This window comes from Chelonia mydas, chromosome 9 (assembly GCF_015237465.2).
Source record: "Chelonia mydas isolate rCheMyd1 chromosome 9, rCheMyd1.pri.v2, whole genome shotgun sequence".
In the NCBI taxonomy this organism is placed as follows: Eukaryota; Metazoa; Chordata; order Testudines; family Cheloniidae; genus Chelonia; species Chelonia mydas.
Genome location: NC_057855.1, coordinates 86323441 through 86348683, shown reverse-complemented (window position 1 = coordinate 86348683; position 25243 = coordinate 86323441). Strand labels below are relative to the sequence as shown.

Sequence of the window (25243 nt, the reverse complement as noted above, 5' to 3'; positions counted from 1 at the left end):
CAATTAGAGGTGTGACATACACAAACCTAACTAGCACAAGTACCAACGTCACTAAAGCAGCGGCAGTATGAACGTCAGTGTGCTCTCTGAAGCTCGTGCTGCCATGGTTTCACGGCTCTCGGTACTCATGCTGGTCAGATTAAAGCCAGCGCGATTATTCTACACATGCTGCAATCAGACTTCCAATTGCAGCGTCGACATACCTTTAGACATAAACAGGGGAAACCTGCTTGTGCTGGATGGCGGACAAGGGATACACTTGGCTACTCTAGATTGTCCTTAAAGTACGACGGTGGTCCAAATCTAGTGCTCAGTTCCCCTTGTTTAGAAGTTGTTTTGTGGCTTGCAAATAAGTTTGAAGTGAAAATTCCCCTTGGAAGCCAGTGCGTGGTGCTTTTTGCCGATATCAAAGCAGAATCCATTTTTCAAACTTATTTATGAACAACAAGGGTCGGAATACATCTCTGTCCTTGGAGTTTCGGGTTGGTATATAAAAGGAGCTTGGAAATATGCAAGCATAATCAATGGAAATTTATGTCTCCTCCCTCCCACCAGTAAAAATCACCGAGCTCACAGGAAATGCTGGCCTTTGTTTGAGGCTAAAAATGTAAAGACAATTTTTTATATGTTTCAGACAAACAATATATAATTAGGGCTCGGGAGAGTTTGTTTTGCTTTTATTCAATTTAAGCATGTACATAACTTTAGGCACATGAGTAGTCTTTCTGGCTTCAATCAGTGCTTTGCTAGACCAGAGCCAGAGTTACTGTATCTGTAACTTCAAAGTATAAAGTCCCTTTAAAAGGGACAAAAACTCATTCAACACACTCTCCCATCTGAAGAAAAATCCACTTCAAAGGATACACTGAAAATATTGGTTATTGGGGTATTCATTTGCATTTGTGAGTTGTCTGGGTACTTCAAAAGGACTTTATGCCTTCAGGAGCTAGCATGTACATGTGTATTTGTTAACTGATTATGACAAATAGTCTGAAGATTCTGGATGTTGGAAAAAATGGCAAAAAACTTTGATGAAAAACATTTCAGAATAGAATCATCAGGAATCCAGAATGATCAAATCTTGTTTTCTGAATCAGAAAAAGAAAACTAGGGGACAATAAACATGGCCTTAGTGTAACTGAGAGGAAAATATGATCAGTTAATACAACATACTTATTGGCTCAAAAAGAGTATGTGTTTAAAAAGTCAGGGTTTCCAGGGAAGAATGTGGGGAGACAACTGGGAGTGATGGACAGGCTTTTCACTTCAAGGATGCCACAATCAATCATGAAATATCTTTACAGAAAGAAAAGAGGCCCTTACTTCCTAGAATAGTAAGATGCCTTGTATGTCTTATGGTTTGCCTAAAGCAATGTTTGTATCAATAAGATTTAGACCTGGGAACAGATTCATGAAATGTATTTCTGCATAAAGGTATATATTTTCACTGTTTTTCTGTTATGGAATTTAAACTTGCTCTTGTAAATATCCATATACTGAATCTCATTAAGTAACACATATGGGGGATTCACTGCATCATAGGGTATGCATCATAGTGTTAGCTTGAGGTACACCTTGAGTTTTGTCCCTCACCCAACTCCTGTCCACACACACAAATCTTTAACTTGAGTTAAGTGGCACTTTAAGTTCAAGCTAGCTAGCCCTTCAAGAGTGGGGTTGGAAGTGGTTTGAACCTCCAGTGCTGCTGATGCTAGAGCTGGTAAAGTAGTGGGGATGCAGCAGCTCGCGTTAAAGCAACTCATCAACTGCTCATCCAATCATGCTGTGTAACTTGAGAGTTGTTTCACAACATGGTCGCTTTGGGAAGATATACTCTGCAATAAAAGACCGCGGCTGGCCTGTGTCAGCTGAGTCACGCTTATGGGGCTTAGTCTGCAGGGCTATAAAACAGCAGTGTCGATATTCGGGCTCAGGCTGGAGCCTGGGCTCTGGGACCACGACAGGGGAAGGTCTCAGAGCCTGGGCTTCATCCCAAGCCTGAACAGCTACACTGCTATTTTTAGCCCCACAGCCTGAGCCCCATGAGCCGGAGTCAGCTGACCTGGGCTCTGAGACTTGATGACGTGGGTTTTTTATCACAGTATAGACATACCCTTTCATTCAAGCTAGGCCCTTGAGTTAGGCTAGCTTGAGTGGATTAACTCAAATACAGTAACTCAAGCTAACTGTTGCAGCTCTTAAGACCCCGTAGAAGGGTCCTAATGGCAGAAAGTCTGCTGGGGGAGAAGGGTGTAGTGGCAGAACTTGACTGCAAATTCCTCTCCATCAGTGGGCCTACCCAGGGCCACGAAAGCCCCAAAGGTGTGTGGCACTAGCTGAAAAGAAGGGATGGCTAGAATGGCTAGTGGAGGCCTCATCAGATTGCCTCAGCAAACTCCATTCAACAACAAAAAACCCCATTATTGCTAATAGGTTCAGGTCATATTAAATTCATGCTATTTTTCTGTCAGTGATAAGCAAAAAAAAAAATTTAAGCAATTTTTTTAGTTATTTCTGCCACTTGCAATCATGACAAAAACATCAAACTGAAGAATCAACAACTCAGACTTCTAATATGCATACAATATTATTCAGTCAACAGCAGCCCCAATCAACTGAAATATATGTGTATAGCTGATCAAATCAAGTGTTTTTAATGTTAAGGTGAAATGAAAGTTACATAAGGACTATTTGCAGTAAAGTACCATAACTTTTTACATTTTAATTGTGTTCCCAATGCTATTCCTGTAGTTTGGATTAACTGGATTGTGACAGCATTTCAAAAAGAGAAAGTAAATTCCATACCCGTGAAAGGTTCACACTTACATCTCTGCAGAGTGAATGCTTTATTTTAATTAAATACAAAAAGATCTCAAGAAATTAATTCCTAAGAAGGCTACTCCACACTTACGCCTTTCCTTTTTCTCACACTGACATGGAGCATAAGCTTGAATTTTACAGTGACTGTTTTAGGTTTGAATCACAACCTTACCCTTGTTTAAAATCTATGTTTTGCATGGCTGAAACCAAAGACCTTTTGTTGACCTTTTGGCTGAGATCAAGTGATATATTATTTATTTTGGAGCTTTTGGCTAATGAACTTAAATATCTAGTTTGTCATCTATTTGTGGGACTATAGTTTACTTTGGTAGGCATATGAATTCTACGATTTAATAATTAATTCCCCATATTTGACTAGTATGACCCTAAAGCAGTTTCTCTGACAGTTCACATGCAGGAGCTTTATGGGCATGATCAAGATCAACTGCACTGAAGTCTTTCCTGTGATTTCAGTAGGCTTTGGATCAGACCTTATGCCCTGATTCAGGTATGTACTTAAGCCTATGCCCTAACTTTACACATATAAGTAGCCCCATTGACTTCACTGGCACTAGTTGTGCTTAAAGTTAAACATGTGCTTACAAACATTCCTGGATCAGTGCCTTTGTAAAGAAAGGACAAAGGTGAGAACAATTGCCTCTAGTGTAAGTCTCGATCTTGCCTAGCTCTGTGCAGATGTGTAAGGTGGGAGGGAAGGCAGAAGAAGCTTCCCATCCCCACTTAAAATCTAGGTACAAGGGTTAGTCACCCAGAATTCTTGCAGTCACAAAGCACAAGGATTGCTTGAGGTTAGTGCTAACAGGCAGAAGAGGTTAGCACAGGCTGCATCCTTTCAAAGGACGTAGAAGGCTTGTTGGGACTACGCAGCCCAGCATTTGCAGAAACTGTGTCTCATGAACAGTATCTGTGGGAGCGACCAATGGACAGTTCATCCTTATGTGCCCTGTGCTCTGGGAAGTGGCTGAAAAGCCACAATTTAACCTCAAATGTTTACTACTCATAATTGTGTATTGTATAAAGTCTCATAAATATTTTAGTGTCTGTGTGATGAATTAGAAGGGGCGGCATTACAGTAAATGCTAAGGTCAGACATTCATATAAACTGGAGCTATAAAAGAAAGTATTCCCAAGAACTCAGTTTTGAAACTAAACTTTTTAAGTGGCAAACTGGCACTAGGATGTGGACTATGGGGCTCACAGCTGGGGGGCTGGACTGACTGAGGTCAGATTTCTCTTTGTGTTAAATGTCAACACCTGGCATTTAAAAAAAGTCAATCTATACAAACCAGTAAGGTGGGCATGAAAGAACCACTACTTAAAATGTCAAACTATTTCAAATCAAAACCTTGATAATTTACAAACTAAACCTGACCTTTTGCATTTGGAATATTTACACTACAGTTGTACATTTGACATCAGAATTTATGAAATCCTGACAGCTTTACATCTGTGCATAAATCTGGGTTACAGTTATTTACAGTTGGAAACAGATTTTAGTGGACAGATTCTTAGCTGGAAAATTGGCAGAGCTCTACTGAAGCTAGTGCTAAGCTGATTTGCACCAGCTGAGACACTGATCCTAGGTTTTTCTCTCCCAAGGAATGTAACATGTCCATTTATTTGCAAATTCATATTCATTCTCAATACTGTAACTCACTGTAACTGTATTAATTTGATAATTTAAATCCACTAAGAATAGTTCCTAATTATAGCTGTTTGAGTGGAAACCATAAAATAATAGGTATGAGAAAACAGATTAAAGTCTCACTGTCTGAGGGAATAAATCAGGAGGACAAAATAAATGAGGAGATTCTTTGCTTTTGTGTGTGTGTGTGTGTGTGTGTGTGTGTGCGCGCGCGCTTGTGAAAGGTGCTAGACTGCTGATCGGGAGAGTAAAGTATTTTATTAATCCACAGCTTGGATACCGAGTGAGCAGCAGTTCAAGCTTGCACACTGTCCTGGCCAGATGAGTCTATACCGAATGGAAGCACCACCTCCAGAAGACCAGTTTTTAGCTCAATTTCTATGCATATTTGATCCTTAGTTCCACTGGTGAGACTGCCAATAATTATGCTAATTAAAGCCAGCTGTAGCAGTGAGTTTGTGGCATAGATACTTGTCCACTGAGAAGACAACACACCATCAATTCTTTTCACACAGACCAGCAAACAGGAGCAACATTCAATCCCTACTATCTTAGATTGAATTCAAAACAACAACCTAGAGGTATAAAGTTCTATATCCTATATTAGTATTCTCTTATCCAGCCTAATGAAAAAAATACATTTACAACATTTTTATTTATGCCTGATAGCTAAGACACACACAAAAATATTTTCAGCAGGTGGATAAGTGTGCAGTTCCCAAAAAAGAAAGTTGCACACTCCAAGGATAAAACATTAACAATGAAAAGTTAAACATCTAAATTCTTCATCACCATCTTGAAAATATATTCCTGTCCAACATATCTGATTGATAACTGAAGGACTTACCACTCTGTGGATTCAATATGTGGTGTTTGTTTATGGACCAACCCCCCAGATTCGAAGCATCCATCTCAAAACCCTGCAGGATAGCTGTCCTTTTCTCCCACAGAATAAAATCATGGCAAGTTTCGTATTCATATCCTACTGACACTGCAAACAAATGATGAGATGTTAGATTGTTTTTCTTTCATGTATTATCTATTTTTTCCATACCAGTTTTTATATCTACCTGTCAGTAATGAGGTTCCTATGCTGGCTCCTGCATTTGATTTTGATTTTTATTGTTTGAGGCTACAAAAAAAGTCTGAGAGATTATCAATTCCTTTGATAGTCATGGTTACCTTAGTTTCAAAGTACAGCTTCTTCTAAGTCTATCCCTATAGTATCAATTATGTACTGGCTTTTGCATGTGTGTATCTTTTTTTCCCCAGTGAAATTTGTCCAACTTGCTCAATAGCATCTCCCTTAACTAAATGAACTATTGCTAAATTAAAAGAGTCCTGTTTTGTTCAAGGACGGGGGGTGGAGATTCAATTCCACTTGACTCATCTTTTTCCTTTGATACATGTAAGAATGTTGGCAGTGATTTGTCACCAATTACCCCCTGTTTTTAGAACTCCAGTGAACCTTAGGTGCTCCACTTCAAACCTGAGGTCTTGTGTCATAATTGTAGCAAGTGATATGTCGGCTTGTTTGTAAGGAAAATGTTTTATCGGAACATAACAGACTTTCCCCACTACTCTCTGGAGCTTCTCATCAGTTTATCAAAAAGAAGCCTCTGTTTTTGCTACTAAACTTTCTGACTCCTGAATTCACATTCCCTTGTCTCCTGTTAACGTCGCTGCATGTTTAAAGCTTTACAGGCATCAGCTCATTACGCTATGTACCCAGCGGCTGCCTTGTCCATCCTTTGCAATTTAAAGAGGCCCCAGCAGCTAAAAACACCAGTGCTGTTATACTACTGCTCATTCTGAATCTACAGATTTGGCCACAGTACTGATTATTTCTCCCAAAACTGCCTCTGCCATTCTGTTACTGGGATTATTCATCAAGTGTCAATATCAGAACAAGTGCTTTTCTACGTGTTAATGTAAGAAGGAAGAGAAAAAGAGAAGATTTTAGTATGAAGCAACTTTGCTGACGACTTATCACCTAAATTATAGGGTCTTTTCTTCAGTCATACACTTCACAAGTTCAGCCCAGGTCAGGCATACATACTGTCCACAACGCTAAGGAATAGTCCAGAGTTGCAGACACCCTCTGGGGCAGATTCTCAACTGGTGTAAACTGCTATAGTTCCATTGAACTCAGTGGGAGTTTAACTCACTTTAATGGAGCTATGGCAGTTTATACCAGCTGAAGATCTGCTCCTGGATGTCCATAATGGAGCACATGGTAGGATCATGGGTGACAATGTAATACTTCTACTATTCTCTGCCCACATTTGAAATTCTGGATTGCCAAATGTTCCTAAACCTCATTATCCGCTTAGTCACAACTTCATTTTCTTCTCCTCTTTGGACCTTCTGGCTAGTAGCATTTGGATACCCCCTTTTATACGCTAACTTTATATATCTAAGAATGAGCCACATGCTTAAACTCTGTTTTATTTCCATTGTTAAAGAATCTCTCAAAACCAGTTTTTCCAGAGAGAGGAGTACTATTATATATTTTTTTCTAACCCTTCGATTTTAAGAAGAAACTCTGTTGTTATAATTTCTGCTGCAGATGTAAGATCAGGAACTTTCCTCAATGTGCAAGACTTGGAGAGTAGGGAACTCCCACCAAAAAACTCCAGGTCCTTCCACGCATGCGAGTACCTTCAGAAAGTCTGTTTTTTTCTAAGAGACCACTTTTTCTGGATAGACTACTATAGTAAATCATTATGTAATTGTTGCCAATAATCCTGAAGAAAAATGAAAGTGTTTATAGGGTTTATAATATTAAACGCAGATGGTTATATTCCTGAGCTTATAGGACTTCAGTCTGCTGTAATTTAATGTAATTAAAATGAAATCTGAGCAGAATGTATTATTAAATATTGGTAATACACCAACACAGGGAATTATTTTGACAAAATTCACATAATGAATGCAGATGAGGGTCCCAGACTACTCCGATCTGTCAAATTAAATAAGGCTTTATCGGAATCTTACAAACCAAGTTAACAATGCACTTACATATAAAGATTCTTGCTTCTGTTTTGCAAGAAGCATAATTAAAATAAACTTTAAATGAAATCAGACTTTGAACCGCAAAATAAATAAATAAATAAATAGGCATTATTTTATAGTGCTTCATGGACCATGGGGTTTTATTCTTGTTTCCCTTGATGAATGATTTGCTAGAATTCATTTTAGGATTTAGCAACTCAGTGTACCTTTTTCTGACATCTCTAACATAGTTATTTGGTTTAAAGTCTAGAAATATGTTGGACAAGGGTGGACTTCATGATTACTGGATTTCAAATAATCTGGAAGGGAATTAGCATATTTAACTGTTCTGTACTATATTTATTAGTATTAACATATTTACTGCTATTTCATGTCATTTTCAGACATCCTACATTTTATAACAACAAAATTCCATAATATTGTTGCTGTCTATTATATTATATGTACATATGGAAAAATGAACAAATAGGTTATAACTCAGAAGAGAAATCTCAACTCATTTAATTCCATTCTTTGTTATACAAGTTGATATAGGAATCTATATGGTATAAGCAGTTAGGGACAGATTCTGCCACTCCTACTCACACTGAATAAGACTTTACTCTATGGTAGATTTCTACATCGGCTGTACAGTGTGAATAATGTTCCCCTAAGATAGCATTTGTCCACTTTTGAACACACATTTGAAAGAGTGGATAGTCATAGTATTATCCTTTGCAGAAGTCAATGAGACTACTTATGGAGCAAGATATTACTCACTGTAAGTGGCAGAATGTGGCCCCTAATTATTTTAATATTTTAGAGTCTGATCCTGCAAACACTTATCATTGTGAGTAGCTCCACAGACTTCAAAACCTACTGAAATCCCACTGAATTCAATTGGACTACTCACAATAGTAAGCACTACTGGAATAGTAAATACACTGATAGGAAGTGTTTGCAATAGCAGGTCATTAAACACAATACACCATCCTTGATTAAAAATAATAAAAAACATTCAAGATCAAATAGCAAAATTCATGTGAAAATACTTTGGATAAATTAAATGCATTTTACTTCAGTTATAGTATTTTCACATATAAGTATTCAGTCATAAATCAGGGACCACTACTTGGATAACTTTAAAATCTAAAAAACTAAAATAAAAGGACCCCAAAAAGTATGGATGATTTCTATGTACACCTTTTGAAATAACAAGTCAAGAAGTTAACAGCTTCAGACATCAAATATAATAAGCAAAGATACCTAAAAGTTAGCATTTACTAAATGCTAACTGGAAATGACATTTTAAAAGTCACTGCCAAAAAAAAATGACAGGCAATGACACACTGAAGGTCACAGTGAGAATGTACATTACAAACACAGGGATAGCTATATAGGTACCCACTAGTATGTAACCATTATGAGATAGGAGAAAGAGACTTTTGAACTAAAGATGCCCCCAAAAACCCCCAGAAATGTGGCTTTAAAAAGAGAAACACGAGAATTAGAAAATAAATGCTTCCTAGATAATCACATTCCAATTGGCTAAAGCTGCAATTAATTTAGATACACTATATATCAGCAGAAGTGTAAACAGTATTTTCCCTTCAAATGTATTACTACTACTAATTACACTGAAGTAACTCAACATACCTGTTGCCTCTGCCAGACCAGACACCTTCTGTCCATAAATGTCTGTCTTGTTCCAGGCAAATGCGTAGACCAGGTTTGTAGCAGCAGGAAACCATTTCTGAACTAGCCGCCCTTCAACAGCAACTGTAAGATGCACTTTCATCATTCCAGGAGGGATGACTGCATGTGTCAAAATAATGCGGAGCAAGGTTTTATATCCAGGGGTTCGACTGCTGAGGTAACTGAGCTTCACAAAGCTAGAAGGAATTGGGATTTCCTCCTGGACCACCTAGAAGAACCCAACAGTTGTACACACTGTTATTAATGATATTCATGCCTAGGAAAAGGGCAAAATTTTGTATTCCAAATCATGATGTTTTCTAAGAAACCTAGACACCACTGAAAACTGACTTCCTTGACCCGTGCCCTGCCTCTGCCCGGCATATTGTGGTCAGGAATAATGCAAGATCTTCAGCATCATCCAAAGTTGCACAGTGTCTGAAAGATCACACAGGTGGAAAACAGGTAATTTGTATATACTTTGTTAAGGAGGCCCCATCTTTTTTCTAACTCTTGTCTCTAACGTTTGCACAAAATATTACGTTTGCCTTAAGTTTTTGGTCAAATTTGTGATGACAATTATTCTCTTGAGTACTAATCTCATCTAAATCCACTAAACTCAATTGTCCTAGAGTTGCAGGTTGACTTTGGAGAGGATATCTCATTTGGTTAATTAATTTTTGGACCTAACAATAATTAAATAAATACATATTTTAAACTCACCTTGGGCCATATTGTGTGTTTAAGGCACTACCCTGGGTTGGCTGCTCCATCTTAGAGGGACCTCAGGAAGCAGCCATGCCTTCCTGAGCATCACAATCCTTTTCAGAGCTACTTAGTGTGCAGGGGGACAGCAAAGACTACAGGCTGGTAGGAGGCGGAAGGTGTCGTGGCTTTGACCTTTTGAGATATGTGGGTGCTGGAGGCTACTAGGAGGGATTAGCCCTTGTGCTTCCTTGAATGGAGGCGATGCTGTTGTGGCAGTCCTTGGTGCAGGGCGTGCAAGGGAATGAGGAAAACTCCTTGCACACTCCCTGCTACACTCATGCAAGGCCCACTCACAGTTTGATCCTGTTTAGTAAATTTAAATGCTGCAGGCTGTGATTTTAGCATGTCTCATATCATTACTAATGAGCCAGTCTGCCACAATGTTAAATCAACACAATCTGGAAACACACAAATGGTGCTTTGTTTATTTTTCCTGGTTATTCCAGCTCACTTTTTGTTTCCTTAATAACAAATCGTTTCAGTTTCAAACACCTTCTATTACCGTATAGCTATAACAACACTGTCACAGAAATACTGCAGTACCATTGGAGGTCTGCCAGCACTTAACGTTTCAACATATGAAATGTGCTGTTGGCAGGGAATTGCTGATCCCTTGATTATTCCCTGTCCTTCCTGCTGACATCCCAGCTGCCTCCTCTGCCATGCATCTGACATCAGTAGGTTCTAAACTTTCCTTCCTCTAAAACAGAGGACTAGTAATAGATATTCATATAAAGTACATTTTAGTATTTCGCTTTCTTCTATCCCAAACCAGGGGATTAGGAGCAGTTACTCAGTGAATATACTGTTGTGACCCTAACAGCATCCCAATGCCCGGGGGCAAGGGGCTTACTGGTATCAGGTAGTGAGTTTCTGCTGGTCTGACCAGTTCAGTGTAGCCCAATTCACTTTTGTCAGAATCTCTATCTAATAGGTATTGTGTAAGGTATCATTGGAAAACCAACAACACACTGATCATTAATATTCTTGTGTGGTATATGTATGGCAAACACCCAAAAGACTATAGAAATTGGAAGGAAATATAGGACTAAAATGTATTTAAACTAGACAAATCTGGAGAGTGGGTAAACAGGTTTTTCCAGACAAAGGAAAGACTGATGCCTCCATCCAGAAAATGCAATCACAGACAACTGGCAATCACAGTCAAGTGGCCATTTATTGGCATATCAGAGACTGCAGGGATAGATTAACTTGCATTGTAGAAAGCACCAGCGAGGAAAAAACCAGCATGGAATCTTTTCCATCAGACTCAATGGCATCTTTCCTCACAGCTGGGGCACTGGACTTTGAGAAGAATATATTTCAAAAGTTCTCTGGACTATAGAAGAGAGGGGCAAAGAACCCCAAGTGATCTTGTACCTAAGATTACAAAGAAACCAAGAAGTTTGGATTTTGTGGAAGATCCTGACCAAGAGTGTGGTCAGTTATTTTGCTGGTAGGAGGAGTGTTAAGAATCTTACCTTGGACCAAGATTGTAGTTTTGCTAAGTTTTAGTCCCTATCAAGTGTTTTTCACTTTTATTTGCACGTAACTATTTCTGACTTTATCCCTTACATTTGACCTCTCTTTTTGTTAATAAACTTGTTTTACTTTTAATCTAAACCATCCCAGCACTGTGTCTGAATTGAAGGGATTGTCAACTCCAGTTAAAGCAATACACTGCTGTGTTTTTGTCTCTTTAAAGAGCAACAGACCATATTACTTCCCTAAATGTTCCAGTAGACGGCTGGACATTTCAAGGCAGATGGTTTTGGGGAAATTCAGGACTGGGGGTATGTTGGGGTCACTTGGCTGGTAGTAACTAAGTCTGGTGGAGACCTAAGTGTAGCTATGATGTAACAAACAGGCTGCTGGAGTCAGAGTTGCTGAACCAGGGCTGCTTATCATATAGATACCCAGAGCATGCTTGTATGCTGGCTGGGAGCGTCCAGACAGGAAGCTGCAGCAGTAGAGCATTTTAAGGCACTCAGGGTTAGAGGACAAGTGATGACACAACTTCTCGTTGATTTGGGCTGCACCCTGATATGTGATAACTGTATATAGCAATTCAGATACTTGGCTAGTAAAAAAAACACTGGCATCTCTTATGTGGAAGGGTGTGACATAGTTCTTTTACTATCTTGTATCAGCTCTTTTTAACCTGTGCCCATTAGTTTATCCCATTCTATTCAGCGGAGACAGGAATGTAACTATACAGCCACAGCACAGCCACTAGAAGGCTGAGATAGTATGATTTTTTATCATTACTTACAGGCGAAAGTGACAGAATTCAACTAGAAGGGTTTTCTACCTAATAAAGAAATTAATGAGGCCCTTTTTAGGGAGCAATGCAATTTTTTTAATACAGAAAAGGTTGGATGGAAAATATTTATACCCACAGATAACCTCCAAAATATCTGTAGCACTGAATAACCTTGCTTTGATGTCATTCCCAGAAGTACAGCCCTGGGAAGGGAACATCATCACAGCAGTAAGCAATCAGTGTATTCCAGTGTCCTTTTTTACAGCAGCACTTTCAGGACTTCCAGGAATGAGGGGAAGACAATCAGGCATTTACTGATGTCCATCAAATACTAACCCTAACCTGTGCCTCTGAACATGTAACCACTAAACTTATAAAAAGATCATTCACTTCAGTGGAATCTAGATTTTTCCAAACCTGTATGAAGCTTTCTAAATAGTAGGTTGAAATCCTGGCTCCACTGAAATCAACGGCAAAACTCCCATTGACTTCAACCTGACTGGAATATCACCGCATGTGTTAAATGTTAAGTATTACTACTTCCACTACTAAAACTGCACCTGAAGCATTTCATATCTAACAGTTTTATACATAAAATCTCTGATTTGCATGTGCAATCATGTTTATGCAGGCAGATCAGGAATCTAATTTACTATGTTATTTGTGCACCCAAATTTTATTTTTTGCATAAGCTATTGCTTGGACTAAAACCTTTGCATACCAATATGTGGATGTGAAAAATTGTGAATGTATATTTAATGGCCAGGTTCAGATCATTTTGAAAATGTAGTAGATGGTAATTAAAATCAACATAATTTACATTTTGTAATAAAAATGTTTTTGTGCTAGAAATGTATACTTAACATTATCAAATAACAAAGTAGGTTTCATTAACAAAGGGTATAAATAGAGATAAGAAAAAAATTCTTAGTGTCTTCAAATAGCATTTTTTTCTACAATAACACATTCTGTTAATTTGAAAATCTCTTTTTTACCTGAAGCTCTGGAATGACTGTTCCCCTCTCTGGACAGGATCCTCCAAATGTTGTCAGAGGTGAAGGGAGTACAATTGGATTTGGGCTGATAAAGCTAGTGATGTCACAAGATGGTGGGTCCAACTCTGTTCTTTTCATGATAACTTTTTCTACTATAATAAACCTATTCCAAGGCAACCAAAGTGTCCTTTTCTCAGAAATGAAAGGAGATCTGTCAAAGACCAGGGTGACAGAGATACCTCCAATAGCCACAAGGTCAAAACTGAAGAGACAAAACAAAACACATTGTCTTATGGTTTCCTTTACAACATTAACACAGCTTGCAGCAAATGACTACCAAAAATCCCATATGGAACCCCACTCTAACTATTAATTTGCTATGTGAAACAACTCCAATATTATCTTTCTAATTCCAATTGGGAGGCCAGGTGGTGCTTTCGCTCTATATCCCTACTCCAAGAATTCATCACATGTAAGGTGAGATACTTCACTACAATTTGTTCACTCTTCCTCCAGTGTTTACCTACTAAAAGCACTCACATTTAACAACTGTGTGGAACCAATTACTCCTGGCCTGTACGTGAAGAAACTCCTGAACCACAAAATGACTGCTACTCAGATTGTGTGTGTACCCAGCACGTGAAGTAGCTGACTTGGGGCCTCACAAGCACCTCATTCTCCAACATACTCTTTTTTCCTGTTCTGCGAGTAGTAAGATGAAGAGGTGGAGTATGCTCAAGAAACATATGGGATTGCAGCCCTACTCTTCAATGTGTGGACATTTTGGGAAAGCTTCCCATTAATTTTAGTGAGAACTGAATCAGCTCTTGGATGTGGTACAATGGCAGGCGACTACAGGATATACTCAAGGAGCAATTGTGAATAACCCTGTGCAGATTTGGACCCGAAGATAGTGTGAGACAGAAAGCAAGGTACATAGTGTCTCAATTTTCCAAGATTCTGACATTTACAGCCAGGTAATATAAGGTAATGTAAATAGATATTTCACTCACTGTATTATTGAATGCATATATTATGGAGGCCTTTGATGGTAACAAACAGTGATAAGAAGTCAGACTTAATTATGCATATCTCATCACATATCCCAAATGACACAGATTACTCTCAGAGTAAAATATAAGTAACATATTTTAATGCAACAACTCTGTCAGGAGTAGTGTAGATAAAAAATGATAATTAGTAACTTACAACACTGCAATTTTAAAATCAAGAAAATAAGGTAAATAAAATTACTCTCTTCACTATTGTAAATAAGCTATGCTACATACAAATCTTGGAAACTTACCTTTTAGAAGATAAGTTTTATAATGTGGTCAATGACCATAAAGTCTTCAAACAGTCAAACTCCTGATTTAGCCAAAAATTATGGGGGAAATCATGGCTCCACATCTGCAAGTGGAGGTCCCTAAATGCAATGGAACGGGCCTTGTCTTTAGGGCAGGTTACAGGGAACATATCTCTTGTGTAATACTGAACTCAGCTCATTCTACCAGGGGTTCTCTGTATACCATGTGGAAGACATGAGGCGGACAGGAGGAGTTTGACCTGCACAAGTGGGGCACAGGGACAAGCGGATACTGTTGGAGCCATAATGTTGCAATAATGGCTGCAGAGTAGCTGTTTTGCCATTCTCTAGCCTTGGGGAAGATCCACATTTTATACTTGTTTTGCTCTGCTACCATTAGTCTGCTAAAGGAGTGATCTTTAAGGCTTCAGAAGAAGCCATTTTCTGACCTCCTCACCATAAGATAGGAGTGAAGGAGGGGAAACTAGGGGGATCCTGTGTAATTTCAACTATGCAAAACCCCAGGTCAGAGAAATCAAGGAGCTTGGTAATATGCACAGCTTCAAAATATAGAAGTACTGCAATCTAACAGTAATACTGTCACATTCTGATCCCATGCGTTCCGGATCTAATCAAGAAAAGGGGGTGAACAGTTAGGTGGCAAAATTTGCGTACGGTACAAAATTACTCAAGATAGTTAAGTCCAAAGCTGACTGCAGAGTTACAAAGAAATCTCACTACATTTGGAGGGTGGGTGACAAAATGGTAAATGAAATTCAACGCTGATGAATGCAAAATAATGCACACTGGAAAAATAATCTCAACTATACATACAAAACGATGGGGGCTAAATTAGCTGTTACCACTCAAGAAGGATACCTTGGAGTCACTAGGGAGAGTTAGCTGAAAACCTCTGCCCAGTGTGCAGCAACAGTCAAAAAAAATAATGTTAGGAACCACTAGGAAAGGGATAAATAATAAGATAGAAATATAATAATGCCAGTATATAAATCCATGGTCTGCCCACACTTTGATACCATGTGAAGTACTATTTGCCCCATACTCAGTAAAGATGCAGAGAAGGGCAACAAAAATGATTGGAGTATGGAATAGTTTCCATATGAGGACAGATTAAAAAGACTGGGACTGTTCATCTTAGAAAAGAGATGACTAAGGGGAGATATGATAGAGGTCTATAAAACTGTGAATAGTACGGAGAAAGTGAGAAGAGAAGTGTTATTTATCTCTTCATACAACACAAGAACCAGGGGTCATCTGATTAAATTAATAGTCAACAGGTTTAAAACAAACATGAGGAAGTACTTTTTCACGCAATGAAGTCAACCTGGGGAACTCACTGCCATGGGATGCTGTGAAGGCCAAAAGTAGAACTGGTTTCAAACAAGAATTAGCTAAGTTCCTGGAGAACAGATCTCTCAATGGCTATTAGACAAGATGGTCAGCGATGGAACCCCATGCTCCAGGTTCACCTAACCTCTCACTGCCAGAAGTTGGGATTGGATGAATGGAGACAGATCACTCAAATTGCCCTGTTCTGTTCATTCCCTCTGAAGCATGTAGTATTGGCCACTATCAGAGACAGGATATTGGGCCAGATGGATCACTGGTCCGGCTTGTATTGCCATTCTTATTGTCCTATGTGTTTGAAGGTCTCCACAATATTTTTGTTATTATTTAGGGCTCATGGGTTTTCACTGTCTTCATGCTTCCCTTCCTTCAACTGGACACCCTACTACAGAAAACTCTAATCACATATGCTGCCTGAACAGAGGACCAGACACTGCCCTCAATCTACAAAGTAAAAAGTGATGTCAATGGAAATTTTGTGCATGGATGCAAGGTGGCATGTGGTCCTTAGACTAACAATCTCAATTAATGAGAGGCCAGGGATGAAAATGTCCCACCTTCCATCCTGTCGGCTGATGGTGTATCCGTAATCACTGTGGTGTAGGAAACTGACATTCACTCCTACCAACGCTGTTCCATCGAATGCTACCACCTGGCCTCGAATTACACAGGCACGTCTGCAATAAGAAAAGTAGAATTTAACATGAAAAAAAACCAGGTGTGGAGGACATGAAAAAGTGTTCATACTTCATACACTGTGCAACACTTCAGTGCAGGTTAAAGACTGAACAGCTAAGAAGTGGTGACTATGGATTTATAATAGAAATGTGGATAGACCACAGCATGACTATCCAGATATTTGAAATAGCACTGCTGTACAGTACAAACTTACATACTTCCCCATAATGCCAGGTTTCAGAACGGTAGCCTTGTTAGTCTATATCAACAAAAAAACCAAGGAGTACTTGTGGCATATCTTCCTACTGTATTTTCCACTGCATGCATCCGATGAAGTGGGTTTTAGCCCACGAAAGCTTATGCCCAAATAAATTTGTTAGTCTCTAAGGTGCCACAAGTACACCTTGTTTTTTTTGTACTTTCCCATGAATTCCTAGTATATCATTAGAATATGTAACTTTTCAGCATCAACCTGACTAGCCACTGCATGGAGTTGCGCACAATTAGCTGATAGTATGCAGCTATTATTACTGGCCTGCAGCAAGTTTACTACTAGTGATGCTGGTAAAAAGAAAGAATATAATGTGACTCTCAGATTCCAGTACAGAACAGGCAGTTCGCGGAAAAAAATCCATTTATCTGTAAACTGGACTAATATGAAGACACAGCTGATATCGAAACCCAGAAAGGCACTTTCACAGAATCATTTTTTGGGGTAGGAGTGAGGGTCAGAGGTCAGCATAATATACACTCTTTTAAACCCCACACGTACTGTTTTAGATTCCTGATAGAGTAGAGTAGAGCTGGGCAAATAATGGATTTTTTGCTGGCCAAAAAAAATAAAATAAAGGGTTTTGGGTCGAACTGAAAGCAGAATTTTTTGATTATTTTAGCGAATCAAGATTTTCTGAGTTGGATTGTAACTAAATGTTGCATTTTGATCTGACATTTTTTGTTTTGATTTCAGGTATTTTGAGAAAAGCAAAGTAGTTAGGGTACTCTTTGAGGGTGCTATAGACCCTGGTTCAATTTCCCCTTCTGCCTCATGTGGAGAAGAGATTTGAATGTGAAGTCTCCCACACTGCAGGTGGTCACAGGGATGACAACACCCTGAGGGCATAAAGTTGTTACCTGAGAGACTGTGGCTTTACAAATTAACCCTTTCATGGTGTCGCACCACAGTAGCTAAAATGGATTCTACTTTGTCAGAGTGATTTGAAAGTTGTTGCAATATGCGCAGTTAGAGAGAGATGTTCTGCCATTAATTGATTTTTCTTTCAATATACATAACAGAATTTTACTTCACCCTTCTTTTGTTTTATATATTAATCTGGGCCTGATTGTGATCACACACTGGCAAAAGTCATGAGTAGCTCCATTAAAGTCAATTGTTACACTGGTATAAAAGACCACAATCAGGCCTTCTGTGTATTTAACCAGACTACGCCAGTCTCAATTATTTTGGTTTTGTTAGAACAGCAACCACTAGTTTCTATTGTTTTCTCATATTTTATGGCATCTATAGACTTGTCTTTTCCCTTTTCAATCCTTTTGTTTACTAAGCGTGATAACTTGAGAGAGAAAGTCTCATAAGAGTCATCATTATTCTGTGCATTATTTTTGTATTCCTGTTTGTTTGTTCATTCTGTTTTTCAATCCGCACAGACTTGTCTTTTGACTCTACTCCTCTTATTTTATGGAGCACACAGATTTGCATGATAACTCATCAAAGTCTTCATTATTCCATACATTGTCTTCCTTTTCCTCTGCTCATTCATTTTGCTCCTTATTATCCATAAATAATGTTCATACTTATCTTTCAGCTCTTACTTTTTTTTATTCCTCATATTTCATAACCCACACACATTTACAATATGTGATAAAGACTCATAAAACTCATTATTCTACATTTATCTGTATTGAACTCTCTTTGTAATCTATTAGACTTTAAATGTTCTAAGCTTTTCTGCATACTGCTACATTTGTCCTCATTATTTACTGTCTTTCTAGCATCCATTTCTGACTAGAGCAGTCTTCAGCTGTCTTTTGGATTCTCAAGATCTACAATAAATCTTCAACCAACAGCAACTGTTCAAAATCAATTTTAATTTCTGTATTTAGCACACGTATTAAAGCATGTTCATTTACACGACTTTTGACTGACATTTGAGAGGTCTGGAGAAAAACTACTGAGCAGGCAGATTCTCTCCCCTTTCAAAATGCCTGGCTGTCCCAGAAAGCTTGCAGGCAATACTTTTCTTGGATCCCCAGTGGTCTTGCTACTTGCAGTGGGCCTCACTTATCCTCTACTTTTTTAGAGCTTTCAGGAGCTCTTTCCTGAAGTGATATCACTTTCCATTCACCTGATTCACTCTCCTTCTGCTGGACTGAGATCTGGTTACTTCTGACTATTTCCCCCATTAGTAACACAGTAGTCTTACCCCCTGCCTCTCCGCCATTCTCCCTGAGTGTACTGCACCTTCTTCGTCTATTCTCACTGTCTAACTTTATTGTAGACACATCTCTGCTACTTTTTTTATTCCTTATGTTAGATAACAGCCAATTGTGTAAGGCCTTTCTTTCTAATACCACTGTTTATTTGCAATTATGACATCTTGAACTAAGTCTTTTAAACTAATGTGTCACAGTTACTTTAACTATAAGGTAAGTGCAGCAACTTCTTAGCTATTTGAGAGGAGCTGGAGAATCTGCCCATTGTTTTGCATCATGCACCGAGGGAGAAAAATGTTTCAGATAAGCTGAAAGAAAAGGAGTACTTGTGGCACCTTAGAGACTAACCAATTTATTTGAGCATAAGCTTTCGTGAGCTACAGTTACCAGCAGGAGAGTGGGGTGGGAGGAGGTATTTTTTCATGCTTTTTGTGTGTATATAATAAGATCTTCTATACTTTCCACAGTATGCATCCGATGAAGTGAGCTGTAGCTCACAAAAGCTTATGCTCAAATAAATTGGTTAGTCTCTAAGGTGCCACAAGTACTCCTTTTCTTTTTGCGAATACAGACTAACACGGCTGTTACTCTGAAACCTGTCAGATAAGCTGCAGCCTTTGTTTTTTTCAAATATATTTAAAATGTTTTTAGGCCTCTGGCAGACTGGTCAATCTCCAACTCCAGAGGGAGTAGTTGCTTTTTTGGAGAGGAGGCACAGATTCCATGGGTTGCAGGTAGCCTTTGAGAAGTCGACTTTCTTTGTAAATGCTTCATGGATCAGTCCACTTTTAACTGATGATCTCATTTGGCCATCAGGCAGCTTATCTGACATCTCTAATTTAAAATTCCTAGGTCTTTCTGTATTTATGATTCCAGCTGCATTCTTTGACTGTTTTTCAGAAACATTTCTACCATTCTATCACCATTTCGCCCAACTCCCCACTCCCTGATTTGTTATTTTGTCTTTTGTTTTCCGTGTTAAACTTCCAATATCCACTGAGCACCTCAGGCTGTGACATTAACCTCAGATGTGGAACTCTGTCAGGAAAACTTGAGTGAATTCACAATTGTCACTTTACCAAAACATGTAATTTATTGTATTATATTTCTGATTAAAATCCTCAATCCCAGAAATTAAGCTACAGGCCACTAAGGTACATTAATTTCCTCCTGCTGACAATGTCACTGTAAGCAGCCTTTGGAGGGTAATTAATTCAAGACCAAGCATTGGACCTTCTTTTGTATGCAATTTGCAATTTGTATGCAACTTGCCAGCAGTATGCATTTTTTAAACTTCTGTGGGTAGAGGTTGATAAAATATTGTCATATGCTACACTCTTTAAATATCACAGGCCAAATCGATTTTTGGTATCAGCAGATGCAATTCCATTCACCAGGAATTAATTTGACCCACCTTTTTATATGTAGCAGCTACATGTTCAAATTTAAAGGCAGCCAATATGAAATTCAAAGCTTTGGTGTAACATACGGCAAGGTGCTCTGCAGGCTCCTACACTGTACACAAACTTCAGATTCTGAATGGATTTCTGACTTAGAGGTTGTCTATATATTGTGGGGTGATGTGCTGTATGGGGGTTGGGGGGATCTAAAGCATGCCAATGCACTTTAACATATTTCTATTTGAAACGACTACTTTTAAGTGCACTACTGAACCTTTAGTGCACACCAGCAGGGTCTGCATGAAGTAATTAATGCACAACACATTAGTGCGCTTTAAAAATCACACCCCATAAAATACATAACCCCATCATGTGGACAAGCCCTTAACCCCAAATTGAGCGCATTGCAGTAGCCTAATCTTGAAATGATAAAGGCATGAAACAGCGGTAAGATCCACACCCCACCTCCCAGTTGGATGCAAATGGAAAAGAAAACATGTCCTGACTCTTTCTGAAACAGGATAATATAATACTAACTGGGTATTTACGATGACTCCAAAGTTGCTACATGAATAACAAAGAGCAGGCAACCAACTTCAGTCTGAGGGGTAGATATAAACTTGACAATATTTTCTGGTTGCTTTCCCCAGCCTACCATCATAACTTTGGTTTTATCTGGACTGAGGCAGCTCTCGTCCACACCCCAGTCCCAACCAGAGGCTGGGTAAGGCATCAAACTGCACTATCTGAGTCAGAAGAGATGAAAACATTGAGCCGTTGTCATGTGCTAAATTGCCTCTAAGCTGCGCGGCCATGTGCCACACAGCAGCTTATTAAGCGCTGCACAGGCGCTCAGGCTGCCACAGGGAAAGATGCCTCTCCTCTCTGACCCCAGCCCAGACCCTACCGTGGCTGTGGGAGAGGCGCTCTTCCCCTGGCCCCACCCCCGCCATATTGGTGCACATAACAAAATTCATGTGTGGGAAAAATTAGAGGGAACACTGGTCATGTGCATAGTAAATATGCTGCAAACCATGATTCTGCACTAGCCTCTTAATGTCCTCATATACTTGTTGAATGGGGATGGTGGCAAGATAGAACTCTACAGAATCCCACTATTGCCCAACACTATCCTCTGAAATCTAGTAATTTCTTCACAACAGTAGGAACCTGTATCAGCCTCTGAGCTGAGCTAGCCATGACCAAGTTATTCACCACCCAAAACACATCTATGGGTGAGATTTTACAGATGCTACAGTGGAAGCTCTTCAAAGCATAAGAATTTTAAAAAAATCTTTACACCAAATTGATCACCTTCATCTCAACAATTCTGCCATTAGCTTCCCCTTCTGCTTCAACTATTGCAGATCATCATAAACCATGGTGACTTTTGAGGATGAATCTGGGGTAGAAGATGCCAGGGGCCACTATCTTGATAGTAGAGGACAAAAGATTTATAAAAGACAACCAAGCGATACAGTGGTCTGTCAGAGGAACAATTCTGTCCTTCAGAGACCTCTGCAACCTTTCTAATTCCATCAGCTTCCAAGGACAGTCCAACTAAACAGGTCAAACATCTTTATTCTCCAAACTCCAAAGGCACTTTGGGTAGTAAGCCAAAAACTGAAATACTCAAAAAAGGCTTTTAAGACCAAGTCAAATGCTATCAATGATAGCCCCAAAAGATCTGTTCCTTTTATCTATAAAAATATATTGAAAGGATTACGTAAAATCCTCCCAATAGTAGTTGCAATGTCACAGGATGCTGTATAGGCTACTTGACTGCTTGCCTTCCAGGTGATATTAAATGGGTAGGTGTCTGGTTTATGTTGCTGAGGGAAGTTTTGAGCTCTGGTGATAAAAGAGTAACATGTAAGAGCTAGTTATTATTATTTATGATTTTTCTTTTAAACAGCAATATGCTGTATTAAATATACATGCAGCCAAAGATGTATTTGGTGCATCTTATGCACTCAGATAAAATAATAAGCTAATTGCACTGTTCCATTAGTGATTTACACTTTAAGGCTTGGTGCTGCCAGTTATTGGTTTTGTGCAGTTTAATGTATTTTGTTCTACATATTTATAACATGCTGTCACGTTATTAATAGTGATTAAATGTTTAGGTATTGTGACAAAGTTCATCCTCTACCTTGGTGGGTCTTGCGCTTATTGGCGGATTTGCTCGCCTTGGAGCTTCACGACAGCCCTCATTTTGGCCGTTTTCGTGAACCCACAGTCCAGGTCAACTCCTCCTGTGTCTGACAAGGAGTTGGGAGGTTTGGGGGGAACCCGGATCTGCCCTCTACTCTGGGTTCCAGCCCAGGGCCCTGTGGAATGCAGCTGTCTAGAGTGCCTCCTGGAACAGCTGTGCGACAGCTACAACTCCCTGGGCTACTTCCCCATGGCCTCCTCCAAACACTTTCTTTATCCTCACCATAGGACCTTCCTCCTGGTGTCTGATAATGCTTGTACTCCTCAGTCCTCCAACAGTATGCGTTCTCACTCTCAGCTCCTAGTGCCTCTTGCTCCCAGCTCCTCACACGCACATCATAAACTGAAGTGAGCTCCTTTTTAAACCCAGGTGCCCCGATTAGCCTGTCTTAATTGATTCTAGTAGCTTCTTGATTGGCTGCAGGTGTTCTAATCAGCCTGTCTGTCTTAATTGTCTCCAGAAGGTTCCTGATCTGGAACCTTCCCTGTTACCTTACCCAGGGAAAAGGGACCAAGTTTACCTGGGGCTAATATATCTGCCTTCTATTACTCTCCTGTGGGCTTTTCATGCCCACTTCCCAGATCCCAATAGGATTAAAAAAAAAATTACTCTCCTGTAGCCATCCAGCCCGACTCTGTCACAATACGTTAGATCAATAAAGATTGTTTGCATATTTACATTAGTAAAAAATTAATAAGTCAAAGAGAACACACTGAATTTGTTCCCTCTGTGGATGTGTTTGAAGTGAAGATAGGAATGAAATCTAGGCTACAACATAAGTGCCATTTATTGCATTTGTGAAAATAAAAAATACTAGTGTGTTATTAATGCAACTTGGATTATCTAATGTGCAGGCCCAGGAGTGGTTAGGTGATAGGGATGATTTGTGGATGCTTTTGTCAGAGTATAAATTACTGCTTCCCAGGATGAACTGCAGTATAAAAAAAAACTTATGTGCCTCTATATTTCAAATTTACTGACTTTTTTCAAGAGGAAAGTATAGGTAATTGTGTATTTTGAGCAAGTGTCTGCCCTTCCTTATTCACACATTCCTCTCCTTTAAAGAGCAGCATAACTCCACAAGTACACAGAAATGACTCTGATTTTGAGATCACACACCAGTTATAGGTCAATTAAAGGGTAACCTGCAGAGCAAAATGGCAAACTGCATGTTCTACTACTACTATTTGCTGACTATGACTGCTAATCAGACTAAGGAGTATTCAGCACATAAATAAAGAAAAGACGTTCACTGTGTTATGTCACAGCTCCACTGGGGCATGAAGCTGACTCAAGAGAGCTCATATGACTCCAGCACTGCTCTCCAGTATTCCGGCAAGAATTGCACCCTAAATTGTTTCTCAGGGAAACACACAGCAGAGCAGTTTACCTCCCAGGATAGTTACACCCTTATAAAAAGGATATTATAGTTTACTACAGCAAATAGTCTTATACGCTAGATGGAGTAACTCTAGGGATCTGGGCTAGTAATGTCGGAGGGCAAGTCTTAAACTGCTGGAATCTCAAACAAAGAATGTGTTATCATTTCCACTATTTTCAGATTACCATTAATGTGAAAAAGTCAATAAAGATTTCCAAGAAAACCTTCATACCAATGTTTTTTCTATTAAAATAATTTATCAATACAGTTTTCACTGTCCCGACCACTTTAATTGAAAATGAAACTTACCTGCTGTCAAATAAGACATCTCTTGGGATTACATGAGTGCTCTCCTTGCCAATAAGAAACTTGATTCTATCATAAAAGAGCCTTGGAGGATGCTGAGAGAAAGGAGGCTGGCTGTGCTGAATGAGGTCAAGGGGATCAGGTGACCCTTGGCAGAGAGGGCTTGCGTAGCAATTGCTTTGCTGACAGCAATCAGGGTCCACACAGTCTGTCAAACCATCTGAAAATGGATAAAACAAAAATTCAGGAAATAGAACGATGTTTAGAAGAAACCAAAGGGTTTGCTACTAGAAAGCATGGGAGAACAATATCTAATCAACTGGAAGGAATGCTGATTTTAAGGCTGTATAGGCCCAGATTGAGCAATGCACTCAAGCACATGCTTAAGTGGGGATGGGCATTTCTCTTCAGTTATTAATACTGAATGGTATCTCACACAATCTTCATGAGGGAATAGAACCCATAAACTAAGCGATAAGAAAGAGTGTGACTTATCGCCATCACAATACAGATCGGAGAAGAAAAACAATAATCAATATCTGTCAGTCCAGTGGGTATATGATTCACAAATAAATAGTTTAAATTTCTAGTAGCTCAATATTGTTATAATGAATAGTCTGTTAATACCTGTGAAGAATATGTGCTTGCTAAAGTGTATGAAATGACCTGTACAATCTGAAACGTTATCCAATTTTAATATCCCTCTTTATTACAGTAGTAAAAAGGCCTCTGGTAAAAGTTCTTCAGCTTTTGAACCCTATACATTTTATTAGTGTTAATGTTTTCAGATGCTTTATTATTCTCATATTTAATAGCTACACTAAAATGAATTCATGAGGATTTGATCGTGACTGTTGCTCCTTTTATGCTAGGCACTGCACCAATACAAAGCTAGATGCAGTCCCTGCCTTAAAGTGCTTAAAATCTAAGTCTTCTC

At 39.1% G+C, this 25243-nt stretch overlaps 1 protein-coding gene across 9 annotated transcripts in view; it reads right to left on the bottom strand.

The window, feature by feature from the left end:
- The window catches only part of TENM1 (teneurin transmembrane protein 1), a 517886-nt gene that overhangs the window by 97104 nt on the left and 395539 nt on the right, over positions 1-25243 (bottom strand). For all 9 annotated transcript variants that reach the window (XM_037909021.2, XM_043523191.1, XM_043523186.1 and 6 more), the window contains 5 exons: positions 24310-24526; positions 16433-16552; positions 13202-13463; positions 9137-9404; positions 5334-5477 (listed from right to left, as the gene is read on the bottom strand). In XM_037909021.2, the coding sequence (XP_037764949.1) occupies positions 5334-5477; positions 9137-9404; positions 13202-13463; positions 16433-16552; positions 24310-24526 (1011 nt within the window). The remainder of the gene's footprint in view (positions 1-5333; positions 5478-9136; positions 9405-13201; positions 13464-16432; positions 16553-24309; positions 24527-25243) is intronic.